The sequence below is a fragment of the Lontra canadensis genome, unplaced genomic scaffold, assembly GCF_010015895.1.
Source record: "Lontra canadensis isolate GAN:19392208 unplaced genomic scaffold, GSC_riverotter_1.0 scaffold4, whole genome shotgun sequence".
NCBI lineage: Eukaryota > Metazoa > Chordata > Mammalia > Carnivora > Mustelidae > Lontra > Lontra canadensis.
Genome location: NW_022630998.1, coordinates 8,603,544 through 8,626,685, shown reverse-complemented (window position 1 = coordinate 8,626,685; position 23,142 = coordinate 8,603,544). Strand labels below are relative to the sequence as shown.

The window sequence follows — 23,142 nt, the reverse complement described above, 5'->3', positions numbered from 1 at the left end:
TTATTTATTTATTTGACAGAGATCACAAGTAGGCAGAGAGGCAGGTAGGGGTGGGGGGGGAAAGCAGGCTCCCTGCAGAGTGGAGAGCCCGACATGGGGATCGATCCCAGAACCCTGGGATCATGACCTGAGCCTAAGGCAGAGGCATGACCTGAGCCAAAGGCAGAGGCTTTAACCCACTGAGCCACCCAGGTGCCCCTAAAGGGTTCCTTCTTATGGATAAGCAAAGAAAGTAGTTTCTTTTATAATTTAATTTTTTTAAGATTTTATTTATTTATTTGAAAGAGAGAGAGAGATCACAAGTAGGGAGAGAGTCAGGCAGAGACAGAGTGGGGGGAAGCAGACTCCCTGCTGAGCAGAGAGCCCGATGACCCTGGGATCATGACCTGAGCCAAAGGCAGAGGCTTAACCCACTGAGCCACTCAGGCGCCCAGAAAGTAGTTTATAAGATGGAATCTACTCCTAATGAAGATGTTGTGAAACCTGTTGAAATGCCAGAAAAGGATTTAGAACATTACATAAACTTAGCTGATAAAGTAGCAGCAGAGTTTGAGAGGATTGACTTCAATTTTGAAAGAAGTTCTACTGTGGGTAAAATGCTATCAAACATCATTGCATGCTACAGTGAAATCATTCAAGAAAGAAAAAGCAACTGATGAAGCAAATTTCACTACAGTCTTATTTTAAGGAACTGCCACAGCCACCCCAGACTTAAGCAACCACCGCCCTGATCAGTGCCAACAACATGGAGACAAGACCCTCCACCAACAAAACGATTATGACTTCCTGAAAGCTCAGAAGACAGCTAGCATTCTTCACAATAAAGTAGCTTTTAATTACAGTGTATGTACATTATTGTTTTAGACATAATGCTACAGCATACTTAGTAGACTACAATTTGGTATAAGCTTAACATTTATATGCACTGGGAAATCAGATTCGTTTGACTTGCTTTACTACAATATTCAGTTTACTGTGGTGGTCTCGAACCTGCAAAATCTCTGAGGTATGCTGCTGTATAAAACCATGTCATCTGCAGACTGAAATAGCCTGACTTCTTCTTTTCCAATTTTAAAGCCTTTCATTTCTTTTTCTTGCCTAATTACTCTGGCTGGAATTTCCAGTACAATATCGAAGAAAAATAGCAAAAGTGAACATCCTGGTGTTGTTCCTGAACTTAGAGGACGTTTTCAATTACCATTGAGTTTTCAATTCACCATTGAGTATGGTATTAACCATAGCTTTGTTATAAATGGGCTTTATTATGTTGAGGAAGTATCCTCCTACTCCTTGTTTATTGAGTGATTTTATCATGGAAAGGTATTGGAATCATCAAATGCATTTTCTATACCAATTAAGATGATTATGTTTTTCTTCCACCATTCTAGTAATGTGGTATATTACATAGATCAAGTTTTATATACTGAGACACACTTGCAATCAAGGAATAAATCACTTTCATATACCGCTGGCTTCTGTTTGCTATTTTGTTGAGAATTTTTGTATTTATACTCATCAAGGATATTGGTCTGTAGTTGTCTTTTCTGAGAGTTCCTTGCCTCGCTTCAGCATCAGAGTAATACTGGCCTCATAGGAGTCAGGAAGTACTGTTGCCTCTCAAGCATTTTGGAAGAGTTTAAGGAGGAATCATATTAACTCTTTACATGTTTGAGCAAATCCACCAGGGATGCCATCTGGTCTCTGTCTTTTCTTTGTTGGGAGGATTTGTACTACTGGTTCAATTTCCTTACTTGTTGTAAGTCTATTCAAGTTTTCTACGTCTTCTTGGGTTCGTTTTTGTAATTTGTGTATTTCTAGGAATTTTCCCATTTTATTTAGGCTCTCCAGTTTGTTAGTGTATAATTGCTCATCATTTTCTTATAATCTTTTTTATTTCTATGAAGTTGGTGGTAATGTTCATGCTTAAATTTCTGAATTAGTAAATTAAATCTTTCCTCTTTTTTTCTTAGACTACTTAAGTTTGTCATTTTTGATAATATTTTCAGAAAAACTAGTTTTTCTCTACAGTTCTTTTTTCTGTTTCATTTATAGGTGTTCTGATCATTACTGCCTTCCTTCTGCTAACTTTGGGTTTAGTTTGCTCTTCTTTTTCAAGTTCCTTCAGGTATACATTTAGATTATTAATTTCAGATTTTTCTCCCTTTGTTTTTTTGGTTATTTTAGATTTTTCTTCCTTTGTAATGTAAGCTTTCAAAACCATGAATTTCCCTCTGAGCACTGCTTTTGTTACATCTCAAAACTTTTGGTATATTGCATCCTAATTTTCATTCACTTCAAGGTACTTTCCAATTTCTCTTATGATTTCCTCTATGACCCACTGATGATATAAGAGTGTTTTGTTTAATTTCCATATATTTAGATGTTTTTGAGTTCTCCTTTTGTGACTGATTTCTAGATTTGTTTCATTATGATCACAAAAGACACTTGCATTTTAATCTTTTTGAACTACTTATTTTGTGGTCCAAATATGGTCTAATCTTGAAAATGTTCCACATGCCCTTGAAAATTACATATTTTCTGTTGTACAGTGTATTACATAGATCTGTTAGTTATAATTGGTTTAGAGCATCGTTCAAGTCCTCTATTTCCTTGTTGATCTTCAGTCTGATGGTTCTATTCTTCACTGAAATTTAGTATTAAAATCTCCAATTATTAATGGAGAACTATCTATCACTCCCTTCAAAACTTTCCGTTTCTGCTTCATATATTACACTCTGTTAAGTACCTATGTGCTTATAATTGTTCTATTTCCCTGAGGAATTAAAACTTGCATCAATACATAGCGAGCTTCACTGTCTGCTGCAAAACTTTTGACTTAAAATTGATTTTTTTCTGACAATATAGCTACTCCAATTCTCTTTGGTTTTTAGCATTTGAATGGACTTTTCCACCCTTTTTTTTTTTTTAAGATTTTATTTATTTATTTGACAGACAGAGAGAGATCACAGTAGGCAGAGAGGCAGGCAGAGAGAGAGAGGAGGAAGCAGGCTCCCCGCTGAGCAGGGAGCCCAATGCAGGGCTCGATCCCAGGACCCCGGGATCATGACCTGAGCCGAAGGCAGAGGCTTAACCCACTGAGGCACCCAGGCGCCCCCTTTTCCACCCTTTTACTTTGAACCTCATTCTATCTGTATCTAAAAATGAGACTCGGGGCATCTGCATGGCTCAGTCCATTAAGCATCTGCCTTCAGCTCAGGTCATGATAGGAAGTACCGGAATCCAGCCCTGCATCAACTCCTCACTCAGCGGAAAGTCAGCATCTCCCTCTCACCCTCCCATCTCTCATGCTCTCTCTCTCTCAAATAAATAAATAAATAATCTTTAAAAAGAAATAAAATAAAATGAGACTCTTATAGACATTACATTCATGGTTGATTATTTTTTTATTCATTCTGCCAATCTTTGTCTTTTAGAGTTTAATCTATTTAACTTTTTTTTTTTTTTAAAGTAGACTCCACACCCATTATGGGGCTTGAACCCATGACCTTGAGATCAAGAGTTACATGCTTGGGGTGCCTAGCTGGCTCATTCGGAAGATCATATGACTCTTGATCTCAGGGTTGTGAGTTCAAGCCCCATGTTGAGTGTACAGATTAGTTAAAAATAAAACTTTTTTTTTTTTTTAAGAATCACAAAGAAAAATAAATAAATATAAAATTTTTAAAAAGTCAGAGAGTGCTTGGCTGGCTCAGTCAGTACAGCATGCAAATCTTGATCTCAGGGGTTGTTAAGTTCAAAGCCCACGCTGAGGGGCACCTGGGTGGCTCAGTGGGTTAAAGCCTCTGCCTTTGGCTCAGGTCATGATCCCAGGGTCCTGGGATCGAGCCCCACATTAGTCTCTCTGCTCAGTGGGGAGCCTGCTTCCTCCTCTCTCTCTGCCTGCCTCTCTGCCTACTTGTGATCTCTGTCTGTCAAATAAATAAATAAAAATCTTTTACAAAGCCCACGCTGAGCAGGGAGCCTACTTTAAAAAAGAAAATGGGTCACATGCTTTACTGACTAAGCCAGCCAGGTGTCCCAATTAACAATCTTAACTTAAAGTAACCACTGATAGGGATTTATTTCTGCCATTAAAAAAATATTTGTTTACTGCACATCTTCCAAGTTTTTTGTTCCTCAATTCCTCCATTACTGCATTTTTTGATTTTATAGATTTTATGCAGTATACCATTTTATTCTCTTCCCATTACTTTCCTGCACATATTTCAGTTATTTTCTTAATGGTTACCATGGAGACTGCAATTAACATCTTAAACTTTAATAGCATAATCTGAATAATATAGTTTCAAGAGCATACATTCTGTTCCTGTATGTCTCTACCCCTTCTACTGAAATTGTTACCACAGATTATATTTTTACACATTATATGCTCATTAACATAAATTTATAATTCTTATTCTACACATCTGCTTTTTTAATCGCATAAGAAAAAATAAGGAGTTACAAACCAAAAATGAAGTAAAATGGTCTTTTATATTTACTTATGTAGTTATCATGTTCTTTTTTCTTCATTCAGCTTTCAGTTACTAGTTACTATCCTTTTATTCAGCCTGAAGGACTCTTCTTAGCATTTCTTGTAGGGCAGGTCTACTAACAATGAATTCCCTCGATTATTAAAAAAAATTTTTTTTTTTAATATTTTAAGTAACCTCTACACCCAGTGTGGGGCCTGAACCTACAACACCGAGATTGAGAATCACATGTCCACTGACTGAGCCAGGCAAGTGCCTCTCCCTCAATTTTTGTTTATCTTATTGTTGCCTTCATTATTGTAGGACAGTTTTGCCAGACATAGAATTCTTGGTTGATATTTCTTCTCTCAGCACTTTTAAACACATCAGTCCATTACTTTCTGGTTCTCATTGTTTTGTATGAGAAATCAATTGTTAGTCTTATCAAGGACCCCTTGGTATGCTAGGTGTCGCTACTCTTGTTGCTGCTTTCAAGATTTTCTATTTGTCATTGGCTTTTGACAATTAACTATTATGTGTCTCATTGTAGGTCTCTTTGAAATTAAACTATTTGGAGCTCGTTGAGTTTCTTGGATATATAGATTCATATCTTTCACCAAATTTTATACATTTTGGTCATTATTTCTCCAAATATTCTTCCTGCCTCTTCCTTTCTCCCTTCTCCTTCTGGGACTACCATAATACAAATCGTGTTCTCCTTTATGTTATCTCACAGATCCTTTAGGCTCTATTCACTTTCCTTCACTCTTTTTTCCTTCTCTTCTCAGACACAGTAAGTCACTTTGTCCTATCTCTAGATTCACGGATTCTTTCTTCTGCCTGCCCTCACTTAATGTTGCATTCCTCTAGCATATTTTTTAATATCAGTTATTATACTTTCCAGCTTCAGAATTACTATTAAGTTACCTTCAATAATTGCTAAATCTTTGTTGATATTCTCAGTATTTTCATACATCACTTTCTAGAATTCTTTGTCTCAGTTGCTAGAACTTGTAGTTGTTTGTATATGCTTTCCCTTAACTCTTGGAGCATGTTTGCAATAACTGATTTAAAATATTTGCCCATATTTAGACTTCCTCAACAATTGTTTCTATCATTTTTTTTCTTTGAGTGAGCCATTCTTTCCTGTTTCTTTTTTCTTTCTTTTCAACATAACAGTATTCATTGTTTTTGCACCACACCCAATGATCCATGCAATACGTGCCCTCCCTAATACCCACCACCTTGTTCCCCCAACCTCCCACCCCCCGCCCCTTCAAGACCCTCAGGTTGTTTTTCAGAGTCCATAGTCTCTCATAGTTCACCTCCCCTTCCAATTTCCCTCAACTCCCTTCTCCTCTCCATCTTCCCATGTCCTCCATGTTATTTGTTATGCTCCACAAATAAGTGAAACCATATGATAATTGACTCTCTCTGCTTGACTTATTTCTCTCAGCATAATCTCTTCCAGTCCCATCCATGTTGCTGCAAAAGTTGGGTATTCATCCTTTCTGATGGAGGCATAATACTCCATAGTGTATATGGGCCACATCTTCCTTATCCATTCGTCCGTTGAAGGGCATCTTGGTTCTTTCCACAGTTTGGCGACCATGGCCATTGCTGCTATAAACATTGGGGTACAGATGGCCCTTCTTTTCACTACATCTGTATCTTTGGGGTAAATACCCAGTAGTGCAATTGCAAGGTCACAAAGTAGCTCTATTTTTAATTTCTGGAGGAATCTCCACACTGTTCTCCAAAGTGGCTGCACCAACTTGCATTCCCACCAACAGTGTAAGAGGGTTCCCCTTTCTCCACATCCTCTCCAACACTTGTTGTTTCCTGTCTTGCTAATTTTGGCCATTCTAACTGGTGTAAGGTGGTATCTCAATGTGGTTTTAATTTGAATCTCCCTGATGGCTAGTGATGAACATTTTTTCATGTGTCTGATAGCCATTTGTATGTCTTCAGTGGAGAAGTGTCTGTTCATATCTTCTGCCCATTTTTTGATATGATTATCTGTTTTGTGTGTTGAGTTTGAGGGGTTCTTTATAGATCCTGGATATCAACCTTTTGTCTGTACTGTCATTTGCAAATATCTTCTCCCATTCCGTGGGTTGCCTCTTTGTTTTGTTGACTGTTCCTTTGCTGTGCAGAAGCTTTTGATCTTGATGAAGTCCCAAAAGTTCATTTTCGCTTTTGTTTCCTTTGCCTTTGGAGACATATCTTGAAAGAAGTTGCTCAACTCTATGGTCAAATAATCTTCGACAAAACAGGAAAAAATATACAGTGGAAAAAAGACAGTCTCTTCAATAAATGGTGCTGGGAAAACTGGACAGCTATATGTAGAAGAATGAAACTCGACCATTCTCTTACACCGTACACAAAGATAAACTCAAAATGGATAAAAGACCTCAACGTGAGACAGTAATCCATCAGAATCCTAGAGGAGAACATAGGCAGTAACCTCTTCAATATCAGCCACAGCAACTTCTTTCCTGTTTCTTTGCATAACCTTGTGTTTTTTGTTGTTGTTTTTGAAACCTGGACATTCAGATATTATATCTTAACATGGTAACTTCTATAATTATTAAAGGGCTAGCTCGTGTTCAGCCAGTGTTTTGACTGATATTTCCTTGAACACAAAGAGCTTAAGAACAAAACAAAACAAAATGAAATGAAATGAAACAAAAACAAACATTTCTCCTAGACTTTACAGACTGGTTTTGTGGAGTATTCCTTTAATACTTAGGCATGCCATTTACAACTCTGCCTTGGCCTTCACTTCCTGCAACAAGCCAAGACATGAGCCAGGGAAAGTTTAAGCGTTTCTCAAGGTACTTCCTGAGCATGAGTCCTGCCCTGGGCATGCACATGGCTTTCTAAATTCCCCTGTATACACTGGCGCTCCAATTTCCCAAAGGAATTATCTACCTGACTTTTCTTCTCAGCTCTAAGGTATGACTAGCCATAATTTTTGCCCCAAGCATCTGCAGGTTTCCATTTGCCTTACAGTGCTTCAATCAATGCCCACTGCTTCTCGAGCCTCAGTTAGGTGAAACAGATGGAAAAACCTTTCATCAATCCTTCAAGAAGCTCCCAGTCAGGTTAGAATAGGCAAGGATGATAATTTTTTAATAAACCCTGCTTTGCACCCTCTGGAACCAGGCTGCTATCTTCATGACTATGGACAAGCTGGAGAGGGTAGGGGACACAAACAAGTAAAAATGCCACAAAGCTTTCCTACCATTTTTTAACTGCCTTTTCCTTGGTTCAACATTCGCTTGGTTGCTCAAAAGCACAGATGTTTTTCCAGAGTTCTGGCAAAGTTGGTTCTAACAGTCTCTGCTTGTTTTTTTTGTTTCTGTTGAGTAGTAAGATTTTGGAACTGCCTACTCTGATACTTTGCAGATGTCACTCTAAATATTTACACTTAAAGACCTAAAAACTCATTATAAAGCAAGACTCAAATTTACTAATGCAACATTTATTATTTGGGTACCATTTTAATCTGAGGAGATACCTCTAGTGAATATTTCCAAATTTCTATAGAAATTCATGAATTGTATCAATTGGCTAAAATCAAATACAAGCAGTCACATAAAAGATTAACTTAATGGATACAAATTCTGAGATTTCTTTGAATACTATGGCTATCACTATCTCTTGTTTGCTGGCAAGTGTTAGATGGCAATGAAATACTAGAAAAACTCAAAGAGCTTATTATTCTTAATGCTTCTCCCCTCCAAAAATGTTATTGTAGTTTTAAAAGATGTACATGACAGAAATTATATTCCATTGGTAAAATTACTTGGGAGTTATTTTTATGGAAATAAAAATACGATTTCAAGGTGGTATTTCACAAAGAACATATTATTCAGCCAAAAACAGTCTGATATTTAGGTGTTTCACCTAAGTTTAAGAAACATTGTTAAGTAGAATGCAATACTTAAAATATTAAAATTTAGATCCATCAGAACTCCAAATTGAAATACTTTATGTAACTACTTTAATAAACACATAGAACTCAAAAATGCATTCATGTATTTGCTAAAGTCAATTAAAATTATAGCTGTTATGACAAAAATATAAAGACGTTATCATAAATCCATGTATACCACTCTAAAACATTTGTCAATTTTTACTAACAGAAGAGAGGGAAAAACCCCCAAAACCCTACAATTTTAACTGCAGGATCAACCACTCAATCAAATACTATATTTGAAAGAGAAAAAAGAAAAAAAAAATCCAAGGAAAATCCATCAATCATGAACAGTTCCATTCTAGGTCTTGTGAAACTTTATATAATATTTCTAAATTGTTAGTTCACTAAAACTATAGCATACTCCATAGCACACCTCATCAAACATCAATGGGACATGAAATAAATTTACTGAGTGGGTGGGTCAAGGCCAACATTTATATAACATAATAGTATAGAACAGAAAACATTAATGTGTACTGTACATAATGCTATGTATTGCTTCACAAAACTTTTGTTCTACTTTATGTATATATGAAAGCCATTCTCTTTCTACTATACCACAACACTATTTCATCAGAAAAAAAAGAAGCTAAAATAAGATACACCCTGCTACAGTACACTGAGCATAGAAAAGTATTATATATAGCAAAGTATACATAAGAAAGTATACTTAAATGAGGTTCCTTTGTAGTTACTTAACGTAATTTAATTACTTAAGAAAGTTACTTATGGATGAAAAAGATTTAGATTTTTTTTAACACTTTTACCAGGATTATTATCTCACATATAACTGTAATTCAGAAACCATAAAAATCTGAATTAAACATCTAATTTATCATAAATTAATGGGTTTCAAAATACCTTACATTCTAGGGAAGATTTAACATAACTAATCTCAAAGTTGTAAAGATAGATAAATTCATGATACTTGACTGGCATATTTAAGTCTAGCTCCTTAAAGGACTTTTTATTTTCCCTCTATTTCAACCGTAACTATGGATCTTATTCTTATAGGAACACCCTTAACGGTCTGCTTAACTGATACCTATTCATATTATATCATATTTAAATATATAACAAATTTAGTCCATTTCTTCATAAATACACACACCTTTAAAAATGTTTTATTGTGAAGTATAATTTGCTGGGACATTTATATCACAAAAAAGTCATACCATGTCAATAAAATTTATAATTTCCCCATTAAAGATTCTTTTGTTCTAATACATTTAAGAACTCCATATTGCAGGGCACTTGGGTAGCTCAGTCGGTTCAGTATCTGCCTTCAGCTCAGGTCATTATCTCAGGGTTCTGGGATCAAGCCCTGTGTTGAGCTCCCTGCTCAGTGGGGAGTCTGCTTCTCCCTCTCCCTCTGCCCGCCCCACTGCTCATGCACATGCTCTCTCTTTCAAATAAATAAATAAAATCTAAAAAAAAAAAAAAAAAAACCCTCCATGCTGCTAGTGAGTAATCCTATATATAACAGAAATGGATCAGGACAAATATTAAACCAAGTAACACTGTTATTGCCCAATTTCCCTTTGCAGACAAAGCAGACTTCCATATACATTTTAGCATTCTAATATATAAATTAGACTGACACACCCAGTACTATTTAGGACAGAATATTCTCAAATTTCATCTAATACCAAGCTTTCAGTTAATTCATATGTAGTGTTTAAATTAAGGAAGGGCTTTTCAATTTATTTCTAAGCTCATCTCAGATCAGATTTAAATCTAGGCCTTTACTGATACTCAGCTTTTATTGGGAAAAGTTAAACATTAATTTAAACATTAATATTAAACATTAATCCTGACAAAGTTCTTGAATGAAATTATTAATTCTTTCTTCCAAAAATGTTTGCCAAAGGAACGGTAGGTAGAATGGCAAATGTGCATGGCCTCTGCCCTCATAGAGCAGGTCCCTTTATTCAAGGTCTTTCAAAGGAGATCTTTAGTCTAGTGAGTGGAATAGTGGAAAAATGGAAGAGATTTTGAAGAACCCAGGCTTTAAATCCCAACTCCATCATTTGCTAAACATTAGGTAAGTTAATTAAATCTCTCTAAGCCTTAATTTCTTCCTTCACAAAATGAGTTTAATACAAACTATTTCACAAAGTTATTTCAGGGGTTAAATATTGAAATACAGTAAGATCCTACTACAATAGTGGGAACATTACTAAATATTCACAAATTCAGGGCCTGGCACATGGAATCCATTCAATATTCACTGAATAAACAATCCACTCTGAGACAAGAAATCTTAAATGCCATTTCCAAAAGAAGTGCATCAAAGAAAAAACACAAGTAACAGTATTTTTAATACAATTATTGGTCTAAATATAGGTAATTACCACCCTTTACTTCATTTTATACTCTTTAATTTGAACTTCGTTTATGCCTTAAAACATATATTTTAAAGCACATAAGCGAATCATCTAGTAACATAAAAGAGGAATTAAAAGTTAATTTTTAAAATGTCATGCTGACCCGAACTGCACACTACTGGTACCTAAAGCAAAATTTGGTATAAAATTTAAGTAACAAAAGAATAAATAAGTGGCTTGTCACAGTTCAGGCACTCACTACAAAACACAACAAAATTAACTTATCAGTTATAACCATGACATTCTAGTTCACTAAAATAAACATTTATGTGTACAAAAAAATGACGGCTTATTCTAGTCCCCGCACATTATTTTTAACATAATAATCTTTTAAAGCAAACATTTTGAGTTAATCAGAGTAAAATCATTTTATAGATGCTAAAATTTACCTGTTTGAGTCCTTCATCAGTAAGTTTGTCCTGGTTGCCTACATGAACTTTCTGAAGTAAAGGACAGTGAGAGGCAACCGCAATAATAGAAGTGTCAGAAAGCTGTTTACACCTGTAGGCTGTATACCTAAGAAGTCCAGGACACTTAAATGCTAGAACACATACGCCAGTATCAGACATACTGCGACAATCAGAAATGTTGATTTCAATTATATTCTGACTTCTTGATGCAATTTTTTCCAATAATTCATCAGTGACCTATGAGAGAAAAAAAGCAATAAATTTAAAATTTTGCTACAAGAAACTTACTTTCTATTCTTTTATTAAATTTTCCCTAATAAATAATATAATAGCACAAACAAAAGAAAACCTTATTTAATATTAAAGCATAACAAGAACTGTGCTATAATACAAAATACATACCTGGTCTTTTTCCCAGTTCCTGGAACAGAGCTCCTAAAACTCTTGGAGTTTCCTGATTAAGAGGAGTCTCTTTTCTTATTCATAACAAGCCCCTTTTGACCACACAGGAGTTTGTACTAATGAAATGACTTAAGTTGAGGTTCCCCAAAAGCTTCATGTTGGGGTCTGGTCACCAGAAAGACCAAACACCATGTGATTAGAGGGTGGTAACTTTCAGCTCCAAACCCTGACTTCCTAGGAGGGTAGGTGGGCTAGAGACTGGGTTATAAAAACACTTGAACATTGAGATTTGAAGAGCTTCTGGGTTAGTGAACACCTTAAAGTACTGGGAGGGTGACATGCCCACAGACCAAATGGAAGCGCCACATCTCCTCTCCCTCTCCCGCCCCACCAACTTATGTTGTCCTATGCATCTTTTCCACTTGGCCAGTCCTGAGTTGTATCCTTTACAATAAACCAGTAAATCTAAGTATTTTCCTGAGTTCTGCAAGTCATTCTAGCAAATTACCAAACCTGAGAAAATGGTCAAGGGAACTCCTAAATTAACAGCTAGTCAGTGAGAAGTACAGGGGACTCCTGGGACTTGTGACAGGCCTGTGAAGTGGAGACAGTCTTATGGGACTAAGCCAATAACCTGTGAGGCTTTGCACTAACCCCAGGAGTTACTTTCAGAATTGAACTGAATTGTTGGACACCCAGCTATTGTCAGAGATTTTGCTAGAATGAAAAACTCCACACATTTGGTGTTGGAAGTGCTGTCGAAAACACCAAGCAAGAATATATTTGTTAGTTTTCCTTAAAATCTTAAAGATCTATCCTTACTAGGAAAGTTACTTTAACTTTCAAACTCACCAAAAACTCCCCATAAACAAAACTGTATTGAGATTTTAAATGTTTTATTGTCTATTTTTAGCCCAATACAAATAAGCCCAAATACAAGTAACATTAAAATTCATGTGGTTAAAAACTCACATGGTCATCTCAATTTCAAACATAATTTTTAAAAAATCAACCTCTACATATTCCCTACCCAATCACGGAATGAATAAATCACAGGGATGAAAGGTACAGCATAGGGAATATAGTCAATGGTGTGGCAATCACTGTATAGTGATGAGTGCAGCATAACATACAGAATTGTCAAAGCACTATATTATATACCTGACACCTGACACTAACGTTAACATTGTACATCAGGTAAACTTCAACAAAAAAATAAATAAATAAAAATTTAAAAGAAAACAAAGTTAGTATTATTCAAGTCCCTTGAAGACAAATAATGATGAAAGAAAATGCACATGATGAAATTTAGAACACAAGAAAGAACTGGAGTGTTCAGGAATACTAAGTAAGAGCCAAGGTTGCAACTACCTTTATACTTGCTGGGAAAAGCAAAAAAATCCAGACAGTTACCTCCAAAGCTAAAACTCTGGCATACCTCCCCTTCTATTTTTATTGTTTTTCATCTCCAGACCTAACTACCAGTAGGGGTGAAAGGCTATTCTTGGTCTGAGTTTATAACAAATAGCTCAAATATCCAAGACTAATGAAGTAAGGAGCCAATGTATTATTTCACATTACTTCTTTCCACTCTTCCAGCCACAATTAGCTAAATACTCACCATTTTCCTAGACACAAATTTCATGGGCCCAAGCAGGGAAATAACTAATTATGTAGTTATTTCAACCTCTAACCAATGAGGCAGAAAAACAAAAAGGAGCTTACATGCTCAGGAATTTGCTTATTTTGCTTAAAGTGAATGAGTTATACACATACACACACACACACACACACACACACACACGAACTACCAGTGGTGTGCTGAATTTGGCTTGTACGAACTTACAAGAGCCTGTAACATGTACCTCTTTCCAAATCAGTGACATCATTGCATTCAGTGATACCACATTGGTAGCCTGAAATTGGCCACACTGGGAGCATCTGTACCACAAAACCCAGCAAATACTATAATACACAGCTTTCTATTTGTTTTGAAAGCTAGTGATTCAACATGTACCAGCACACCACTACCTAAAAATATCATGGAAGGATTTGGATCAGGTTCAGCACTCCAATAAAATCGTATTCTTTTTGGATATTTTTATGTATTCCTAATGCAAAATACCAACAACCAAGTCTAAAAGAAGAATCCAACAAGTACAACAAATTATATGAAATAAACATTACTAACTCTATCTTTTTTCCTAATTTATGCCGCCATATAGACACACACTAGGCAGCCAGGCAATAAAGAAGACTGGAAAATTAAAACAAGATACGTTAGTCCATTCTGCTTCTAAATCTTCAACTATAAAAACTGTATAAGAATATTTATACTAGGGGTGCTTGGGTGGCTCAGTGGGTTAAGCCTCTGCCTTTGGCTCAGGTCATGATCCCAGGGTCCTGGGATCAAGTCCCACATTGGGCCCTCTGCTCAGCAGGGAACCTGCTTCCCCCTCTCTCTCTGCCTGCCTGTCTACTTGTGATCTCTCTCTCTCTGTCAAATAAATAAAATCTTGAAAAAAAAATTTATACTATTCACCTATAATAATAGTATAAGAATACTATTAATAGTGTAATAATAATATATTAAAAGGAATAATAATAGTATCAACTCATAACAATGTTAGAAGGATAAAATCCTTTAGTATATGTAAAGTCCATAGAATAGTACATGGCATATCAGCAGTACTATATAAACATTTGCCATCGTTTTCTACTATTAAACTAATATTCATGATTATAACCCCTCCCCCCAAAAAGGTGAAAAGTTTAATAACTTTCTTTGAAGGTAAGGAAAAAAGGGAGAAGATATAGAGGATTTAGACAAAGAAGATTAAGAAGCAACCCAAAATTACCCTCCACATTAAAAAATATCTTCTTCATCACAAACCTAGCTTTAACATGATTCACACACAAAAAAATTATGAAACATGTAATTATAAGTTACAGTCACTTGAACTATCTTGAAAACTACAACATGAAAGAAGTTATTTCTGAAGAGGAATAAAGACATTTTTTGAGTAGGTCAAAGTGAGTTTCTTAGAATTAGATTCCATACCTGCTGACGACTACTAAGATCCAGCTGCTTCCAAAACTGGAAATCTAAACAAAGGTCACGCCAGTACTTGCAAACCAATGAGGCAGAAAGGCAACGCTCATCCAGGGATAAATTGGAAAATATCTGTAAATAAAAAAGGAACCATATAATATGAACTAATCACTTTAAAAGCACAGGAGAAGATTCTTATTAGTTAGAAAAAATTAACTTTTAAGACAGAAAACCATCTTGAATATAAAGGCCATTATTAGAAAAGTCATTGTTAAGGAGTAGCCTAAAGAGGAAGTACAGTATGAGAGCTAAGAATATGTGCTAATATCACCTTTCATGTAAAAGGAGGGAGAGGGGAAGCAGAGGGAACACAAAGAGAGAGTTTGCCAATATTTAGAAGAAAAAAAAAAAAGGATGGGCTCGAGAAGCCAAAAACTAATAAAAATGCTTACCTTTAGGGAAAAGGAGAAAAGATTAGTAAGGGAAGGATGAAAGTGAGACTATTTTAAAGGTATGTAGTTTTACAGTTCCGACCTTGGAACCTGGTGAACTTTCATATATTTTTTAAAAGAATGATGAAAATAAATCATAAGACATTTAACTCCATCATATTTTTTCCAGGAATTCATGACCCCAATCAAAACCTGAGAAAAATATCATATATTCTAACTATGGAACAGCCTAAAAAGTACCTGATAAGAACTTCTCAAAAAAATTCAAGGTCAGAAAAACAAGGAAAGATGGAGAAATTATCACAGATCAGGGGAGAATAAGGAGAAATGACAACTAATGCAATCCTGAATTGGAAAAACATCAATAGAAGGACTATACTGATACTGATTTTACAGTTTTGGTAAATGTACCACAGTAAAGTAAAATAATTAAATTAGGGAAAACTGAAAACAGTTAAGGAATATACAGGAAACTATACTATCTTTGCAACTTGTCTAAGATTATTCTAAAATAAAAGGCTTATTTTTAAAAGAGATTTAAAAAGTTAAAATCACAAAAAGATGGATTAGGACCAATATAGAATCTTTATAATTAAGATATGTACCAACAAATACAATGTGTGGACTGTACTGAAATCCTTAACTGAACTGACTATGAGAAGATTGTCCTGAGAAAATCAGATAAAACTGAACACAAAATAGATACTAGATGATTTAAAAAAAATTAATCTTCACTTTTTAGGTTTTGATTATATAGTGGTTATATCCATACTGTAGTTATATTATGTTTTAAAAGCTATAATGCATTTTAGTTATATACTTAAGAGTTTATAACTAAAATGCTATCTAGAATTTGCTTTCAGATACTTTTATCAAAAACAAAGTTGGTGAAAGAAACAAGAAAGGAATAATATTGAAAACTATTAAAACTGGTTGAATGATACATGGCAGGGGCCATGTCCATTATAATATTTTCTACTTTAGTCTGTATGTGAAAATTTCCATAATACTAACTGAAAATTTTAGTAAGAACATACGCTCTAACACTAAACTGTCTTATGCTAGATTTAAATCATGGCTCCACCATTTATTATCTATGTAACCTCATGCAAATTATCTAATCTCTCTGTACCTCAATTTCCTTATCTTTACTTTTTAAAGATTTTATTTGAGAGAGACAGAACAAGCAAGCACGAGTGGCGGAGGGGCGAAAGGAGAGGGAGAAGCAGACTCCCCACTAAGCAGGTGGCCAGCCACTGGGGCTCAATCCCAGGATGCTGAGATCATGACCTGAGCCAAAATCAGATGCTTGACCAATTCAGTCACCCAGACACCTCAATTTCCTGATCTTTAAAATGGGGATAATATAGTACTGACCTGACAGAGTTCCTGCAAGGACCAAACAAGTATAGATAAAGTTTGGGGGGAAAGGTCTGGAACAGAGTTAAGCAGTATATAAATGATTCCTATCATAAATATGATCTAAAATGGAAACCTCCAGGCAACAAAAGTTGTAGACATCTAAGCTTAAAACTCTACTATGCTTAAATCTTTAACCTGGGGAAAATAACTACCTCCTCTTCACAACTATCATTCCTCTTCCAAGGGTCTAGTGAGAAATAAAAAATATATTTAAGAATCACAAGCAAAGATGGAGTCAAGCCCACTAAAACCTCTCACACCCACTCATGACAACACAAAAGCAATTAACTCAGGACTCTAAAAGGTTAATAACAGATGGACCAGGGAGGTGAGCCAAAACTTACAGAATGACTAATAAAAGTAATTAGTTTCCTGAGGTTTTTTTTTTCCTTTTACCTCCCATCATGCAACAGGATGACCCCTGTGCAGAAGTGTATGTAAGGCACAACTAAAATACAGAGAGAAAGCCATTTTTCTGGACAGAATGTGATCCAGAGATTATGAGAAAAATCCTTGTTTTGGGTTTTCTCTTCTTTCCCTTTTCTCTTTTTTCTCTCTGCTGGCCAAGTCCCAAATACAGCCTCGGTCACAGAGCTGCAATGTGGCAGCTATGTAGGCACCTAAAACCCTGAAAGTGAAACCATCTTTCCAGCCAGTAGAACCAGCAAAGAGAACTCTGTGGACCAAAGAGTGTGAAAGGAATCCTCACTACCTTTTTCTTAACATTCCACCATAAAAGTAGCCCCGGGGGCACCTAGGTGGCTCAGCTAGTTAAGCATCTGACTCTTGGTTTCAGCTCAGGTCATGATCTTGGGGTCATGGGATCAAGCCCGCATCACACTACATACTGGGCAGGGAGTCTCCTCAGGATTCTCTCTCTCCCTTTCCCTTAGCCCCTCCCCCTGTAAAGCAAATAAATTTTTAAGAAATAAAAGTAGCTCCAGTTATACAAAAGTGATAGCAGCAGAGGCGGCTCTAACTTTGAAAGAAACTCTATCTTTCCAGCCAGAGAACCAAGAAAAGAGGCCTCTAAGTTAAAGAGTGTAAAGGAAGGATGAGAAAAGAAGACCCTTAAACTCTTAACTCTGTGTATAAAGTGACAAAAATCCCAAGTTAACCACAAAGCTGCACGTGTACAGAAGAAACGCAAAGTAGTACAGCAAAGTCTTTTAAAACTGAGCCAAAACTGTAATCACAGGCCAAGGAAGAGAAATTTCAGTCTAAATGTAACAATGCTGGGGCACCTGGGTGGATTAGTCAATTAAGCATCTGCCTTCAGCTCAGGTCATGATCCTATCAGAGTCCTGGGATTGAGCCACATGTCCAGATCCCTTCTCAGTGGGGAGTCTGCTTCTCCCTCTTCCTCTGCTTCCACCTCTGCCATTTGCATGGGCTCTTGCTCTCTCTCTCAAATAAATAATATCTTAAAAAAATGTTTAAAAATAAATAAAACAATGCTGATCCCTGACAAGCCTAATGAAAGCCATGGATCTAGACATTCATAAACTCAGTGAACACCAATAAAATTAACTCAAAGACTCTATACCCAGACATATTATAGTCAAATTGTCAGAAGACAAAGAGAGAACCCTGGAAGCAGCAAGAGAAAAGCAATTCATCATGTACAAAGGAGTCTCAATAAGGTGAACAACTTATTTCACATCAGAAACTATGTAAGCCAAAAGGCAATGAGATAACATATAGTGCTCAAAGAAAGTACTCTATATATGGCAAAACTATTCTCCAAAAATGATGGAGAAATTAGAATATTTCTAGATAAACAAAAACTGAGGGAGTATGGCCCCTAGCACCCCTTTTATTTTCTACATGACTGAAAAGGCAACTATATAAAATAATAATTATAAATCTATATGAATGGGCACAAAGCCCACATAAAAGTTAAGTTGTAACAATAACAACATAAATATAAGAACAAAGTTTTTATATACCATGAAACTATATTGGTATTCGTAGTTTAAGTGTCTGACAATAATTTTCACTTTAGTATGTCTAATATTAAGCTTTTAATTGCCATGACATCCATTTCAAAAAAACATTTATCTTGAGTAAACATATTGCCAACTGTATGACATAACTACTAAAAAAAACAACAAAAGGAACTAGGTTCTTACCACCCATTAACATCTTTAAAAAAACTCCAGGTAACTTAGATAACTGACTGCTTGAGTGACCCTGTTTCTCCCTTCTCATGACCTAATTCCTGCTTTTCTGCTTTAAATTAGCCAACAGAGAGTAAACCTGCAAAACCCTTGACATTCCACCCTTGAACTCTAATAAGGGCAGAGCCCCAAGACTACTCTTTCTCTCTACCCTCAACGTGGCTAGATGGTGCCTGGTGTGTAACATATGTCATAATAAGAACCAGAAGACCTGGCCCAGCTATTAATAGGGGCCCTGGTAGCAGAAATGTCTGTGGAACATGCCATAAGTAATGTGTGCCCAGAGAAACACTACAGGCATTTCTGACAGGGGGTACTACCATCAGTAGGCTCAAGATAAACAGAACAGTATTAATTTAAACTAGAATGTTGTAAATTATGATGTTAATTATAACCCTACAACAAATATTAAGAAACTAAAAATATATATAAAATGTATATTTATGTATATATTCACACACACATACATACACTAGAAGAAAAAGAAAGTAATCAAAATAGTACATTAAAAATGTCTAATACAAATGGAGCAATGGAGAAATTGATGAACAAAAAGTATAAGACAAAGAAAAATAAGAAAATGGCGAAAGTCTTTCCTTATCATAATTACATCAAATATAAAAACATCAAACTCTCCAACTTAGAAATAGAGAATGAAGTAATGAAACAAGAAGATGGTCAGGGGCGCCTAGGTGGCTCAGTGGGTTAAAGCCTCTGCCTTCAGCTCAGGTCATGATCCCAGGGTCCTGGGATCGAAGAGCACCTCATCCAGCTCTCTGTTCAGCAGGGAGCCTGCCTCCCCCTCTCTCTCTGCCTGCCTCTCTGCCTACTTGTGATCTCTGTCTGTCAAATAAATAAATAAAATCTTTAAAAAAAGAAAAAGATCAAATTACATAGTGTCTATAAAAGACTCACTTTAGATCTAAGGACATACACGTGTTAAAAGTAAAAGAATGGAAAAATGTATTCTATTCAAATAGTAACCAGAAAAGAACTGTGGTGGCCACACTTTTTGTCAGGCAAAATACACTTAAAAACAAAAATTGTTATGAGACAGAAAATTACAGAATGGTAAAAGGATAAATCCACTAAAAAAGATACAATAATTATATATGTATGTGTAACAAAAGAAGTCCAAAATAGGTGATTCAAAACCTGACAGAACTGAAGGGAAAAATAAACAGCTCTATAATACTTAGAGACTTCAACACACCATTTCAATAATGGATAAAACAACCAGACAGAAGATAAATGAGGAAAAAGAAAATGTGAACACTTAAGCCAAGTAGGCCAACAGATATTTTTATACAACACTCCATCCAACAACAGAATATACATTCTTCTCAAGTGAACATGGATAAACTGTTAGTCACAAATCAAGTCTCAATAAATTTTAAAAGACTGAAATCATACAAAGTATCTTCTCTGAACCACAATAGAATGAAATCAGAAATCAGTAACAAAAGGAAATCTGGAAATGTCTGGAAATTAAACAACACACTTGAAAACAATCAATAAGTAAGAAGAAATCAGAGGGAAAAATAAAAAAAACATTTAAGATAAAGGAAAACAAAAATACAACATCCCAAAATTTATGGAATGTAGTTGTAAATAACTGTATTAAAAAGAATAAAGATCTCAAACTTACCAAACTTACTAACCTCCCAACTTACAAAACTACAAAGAGGAAACTAAACACAGGCCAAGCAGAAGGAAGAAATTAAAAATCAGAGCAAATAAAAAATATGGACTAAAAAGATAATAGAAACAATGAAAACAGAAGTTAAATCCTTGGAAAGATCAACAAAACTGAAAAACCTTTACCAGACTAAAAAAGAAAGAACACTCAAGTTACTAAAATCATGAATGAAAATAGAGATATTATTGCCAAATTTATGAAAATAGAAAGAATTATAAAATACTATGCCAACTAAATAACCTAGATGAAATGGACAAATTCCTAGAAGGCATACAAAGTACCAAAGAACTGACTAAAGAAGAAATAGAAAATCTGAATAGAACTATAAGAAGTAAAAAGATTGGGACGCCTGGGTGGCTCAGTTGGTTGGACGACTGCCTTCAGCTCAGGTCATGACCCCAGTCTCCCAGGATCGAGTCCCGCATTGGGCTCCCAGCTCCACGGGGAGTCTGCTTCTCCCTCTGACCTTCTCCTCGCTCATGCTCTCTCTCAAATAAATAAACAAAATCTTAAAAAAAAAAAAAAGAAGTAAAAAGATTAAACCAGTAATCAAAAACTTCCAACAAAGAAAGCTAAGGAACAGAGGAAATAATTAGTGATACATTTGAAGAACTAAGACTAATCCTTAAATTCTTCTAACGTGGATGATGAGTAACACTTCCTAACTCATTCTATGAGGTCAGCTTTACCCTGATACTAAAGCCAAACAAGGCATCACAAGAAAATTATAGACCAATGTCCCTTATGAATACAGATGCAAAAATCTTCAGCAAAATAGCAAACTGAATCCAGTACATATTAAAGCATTATATACCACGGTGAAGTAGGATTTACCCCAGGAATGCAAAAGTGGTCCAAATGTAGAAATAAATCCATTTAACATACCGTATTAATAAAATGAAGGGGGTTTTTTGGCATCAAATTTTTATTTTATTACCTATGAATTCCACCCCCTCCTCCAGTAGATCAAGAAGGCAATGCAATAGCATTTTTGACAGTTTGCATTCCTTTTGGAATATACAAGTTTCCATCCGTTTCATTGCTTTTCAAACTAAAGTACATCTTTTAGCACTTCTTGTAGCTGAAATGAGTTGATGAACATTTTCTCAGTTTTGTTCATAACACATTATTTTTGTTTCTTTTTTTCCTTTTTTCCTAAGACAACTGTTGAGTGTATACAGAATTGAGTGTATATACAGGTTTTTTGTGGGGGTTTTTTTCCACTCATCACTGGAAAAATGTTGGTTCAATATTCTCTAAAATCCATTATTTTTGAAGCTATGAATCCTTTAAAATATTGTTCCATTTATATACAGCACTATCTTCCTCTCACTGCTTTTAGATGTTATGAATTGTGTTTTTTTTTTTAATGACATCTCAACAGATGCAGAAAAATCACTCGAAAAAATCCAATATCTTTTCTTGATAAAAATACTTAGGAAACCAGAAATAAAAGGAATCTTCCTTAACTTGGTAGACAGCACATCTATTAAAAACACATAGCTAACATTGATGGTGAAGGACAGAACATTTTCCCCTGAGATGAGGAACAAGACAAGGATGTGTGCTCTCTCCATTATACTAGAGATTCCAACCTGGGCAACTATTCAAGAAAAAGAAATGAAAGGCATCGAGGAAAGGAAGAATTAGAATGTTCTCTATTCACAAATATCATGATCTTTCTTATATATAAAAAATCCTAAAGAACACACACAAAAAATTTAGAGCTAACAAGCAAATATTTCCACATATTAACAGTGAATAATTCAAAATGAAATTTAAAAATCATTTCCATTTATAATAACACCCAAAAAATGAAATACTCTTTTTATAGATTCCATTTCTTCATATTGAGATTCACCATTTGTCGAGTGTCATATTTTTTTGCTATAATTTGAATACTTTCTTCTATTTTTTAACATGTTTATAGTTTTGTCCTTTAAATCTAATATCTGAGCCCACTCATAGTTATTTTCTATTAACTACTTTTTTTTTCTTAGTATAGGTCACATTTTTCTGTCTCTTGACATGTCTCATAGCTTCTTGTTAAAAACTAGACATTTTAGGAGTGCCTGGGTGGCTCAGTCAGTTAAGCATCTGCCTTTAGCCCAGATTATGATCTTGGGATCCTGGGATCAATCCCTGCATCAGGCTCCCTGCTCAATGGGGAGTCTGCTTCTCCCTCTCACTCATGCTCTCTCCTCTCTCTCTCTCTTCCTCTCTCTAAAGTAAGTAAATAAAATCTTAAAAAAAAAAAAAAAAGATATTTTAGGGGCACCCAGGTGGCTCAATTGATTAAGCATCCAACTCTTGATTTCAGTTCAGGTCTTGATTTCAGGGTCATGAGCTCAAGCCATGAGTTCAAGCCCAGTCTTGGTCTCAGGGTCATAAGTTCAAGCCCTGTAGTAGGCTCACAACCCTGAGATCGAGAGTCATATGCTCTACCAACTCAGCCAGCCAGCCAGCCACCCCCCGAATTTTTTTGACATTTTAATTGCCCTGGCCTTAAACTGTGGGCTCGATGTCCCCTGCAGTGTTGATATCTCTGCTCAGGTTTTAATACTTACATACTTTTTTACTCTGGCTTCCAATGGAGGTTACTCTGTCTGCATAGCTTAATTTTCAGCTAGTTGTCTGTGCAAAGGTATGCTCATACATCTCAATCCTGCTCTTCAATCTGT

The 23,142-nt window shown here is 35.5% G+C and overlaps 1 protein-coding gene across 2 annotated transcripts in view; it reads right to left on the bottom strand.

Annotated features, from left to right (window-relative positions):
• FBXL17 (F-box and leucine rich repeat protein 17) overlaps positions 1 to 23,142 on the bottom strand; it is a 501,232-nt gene that overhangs the window by 466,235 nt on the left and 11,855 nt on the right. For both annotated transcript variants that reach the window (XM_032845285.1, XM_032845294.1), the window contains exons 2-3: positions 14,718 to 14,840; positions 11,234 to 11,491 (exon numbers count right to left, since the gene is read on the bottom strand). In XM_032845285.1, the coding sequence (XP_032701176.1) occupies positions 11,234 to 11,491; positions 14,718 to 14,840 (381 nt within the window). The remainder of the gene's footprint in view (positions 1 to 11,233; positions 11,492 to 14,717; positions 14,841 to 23,142) is intronic.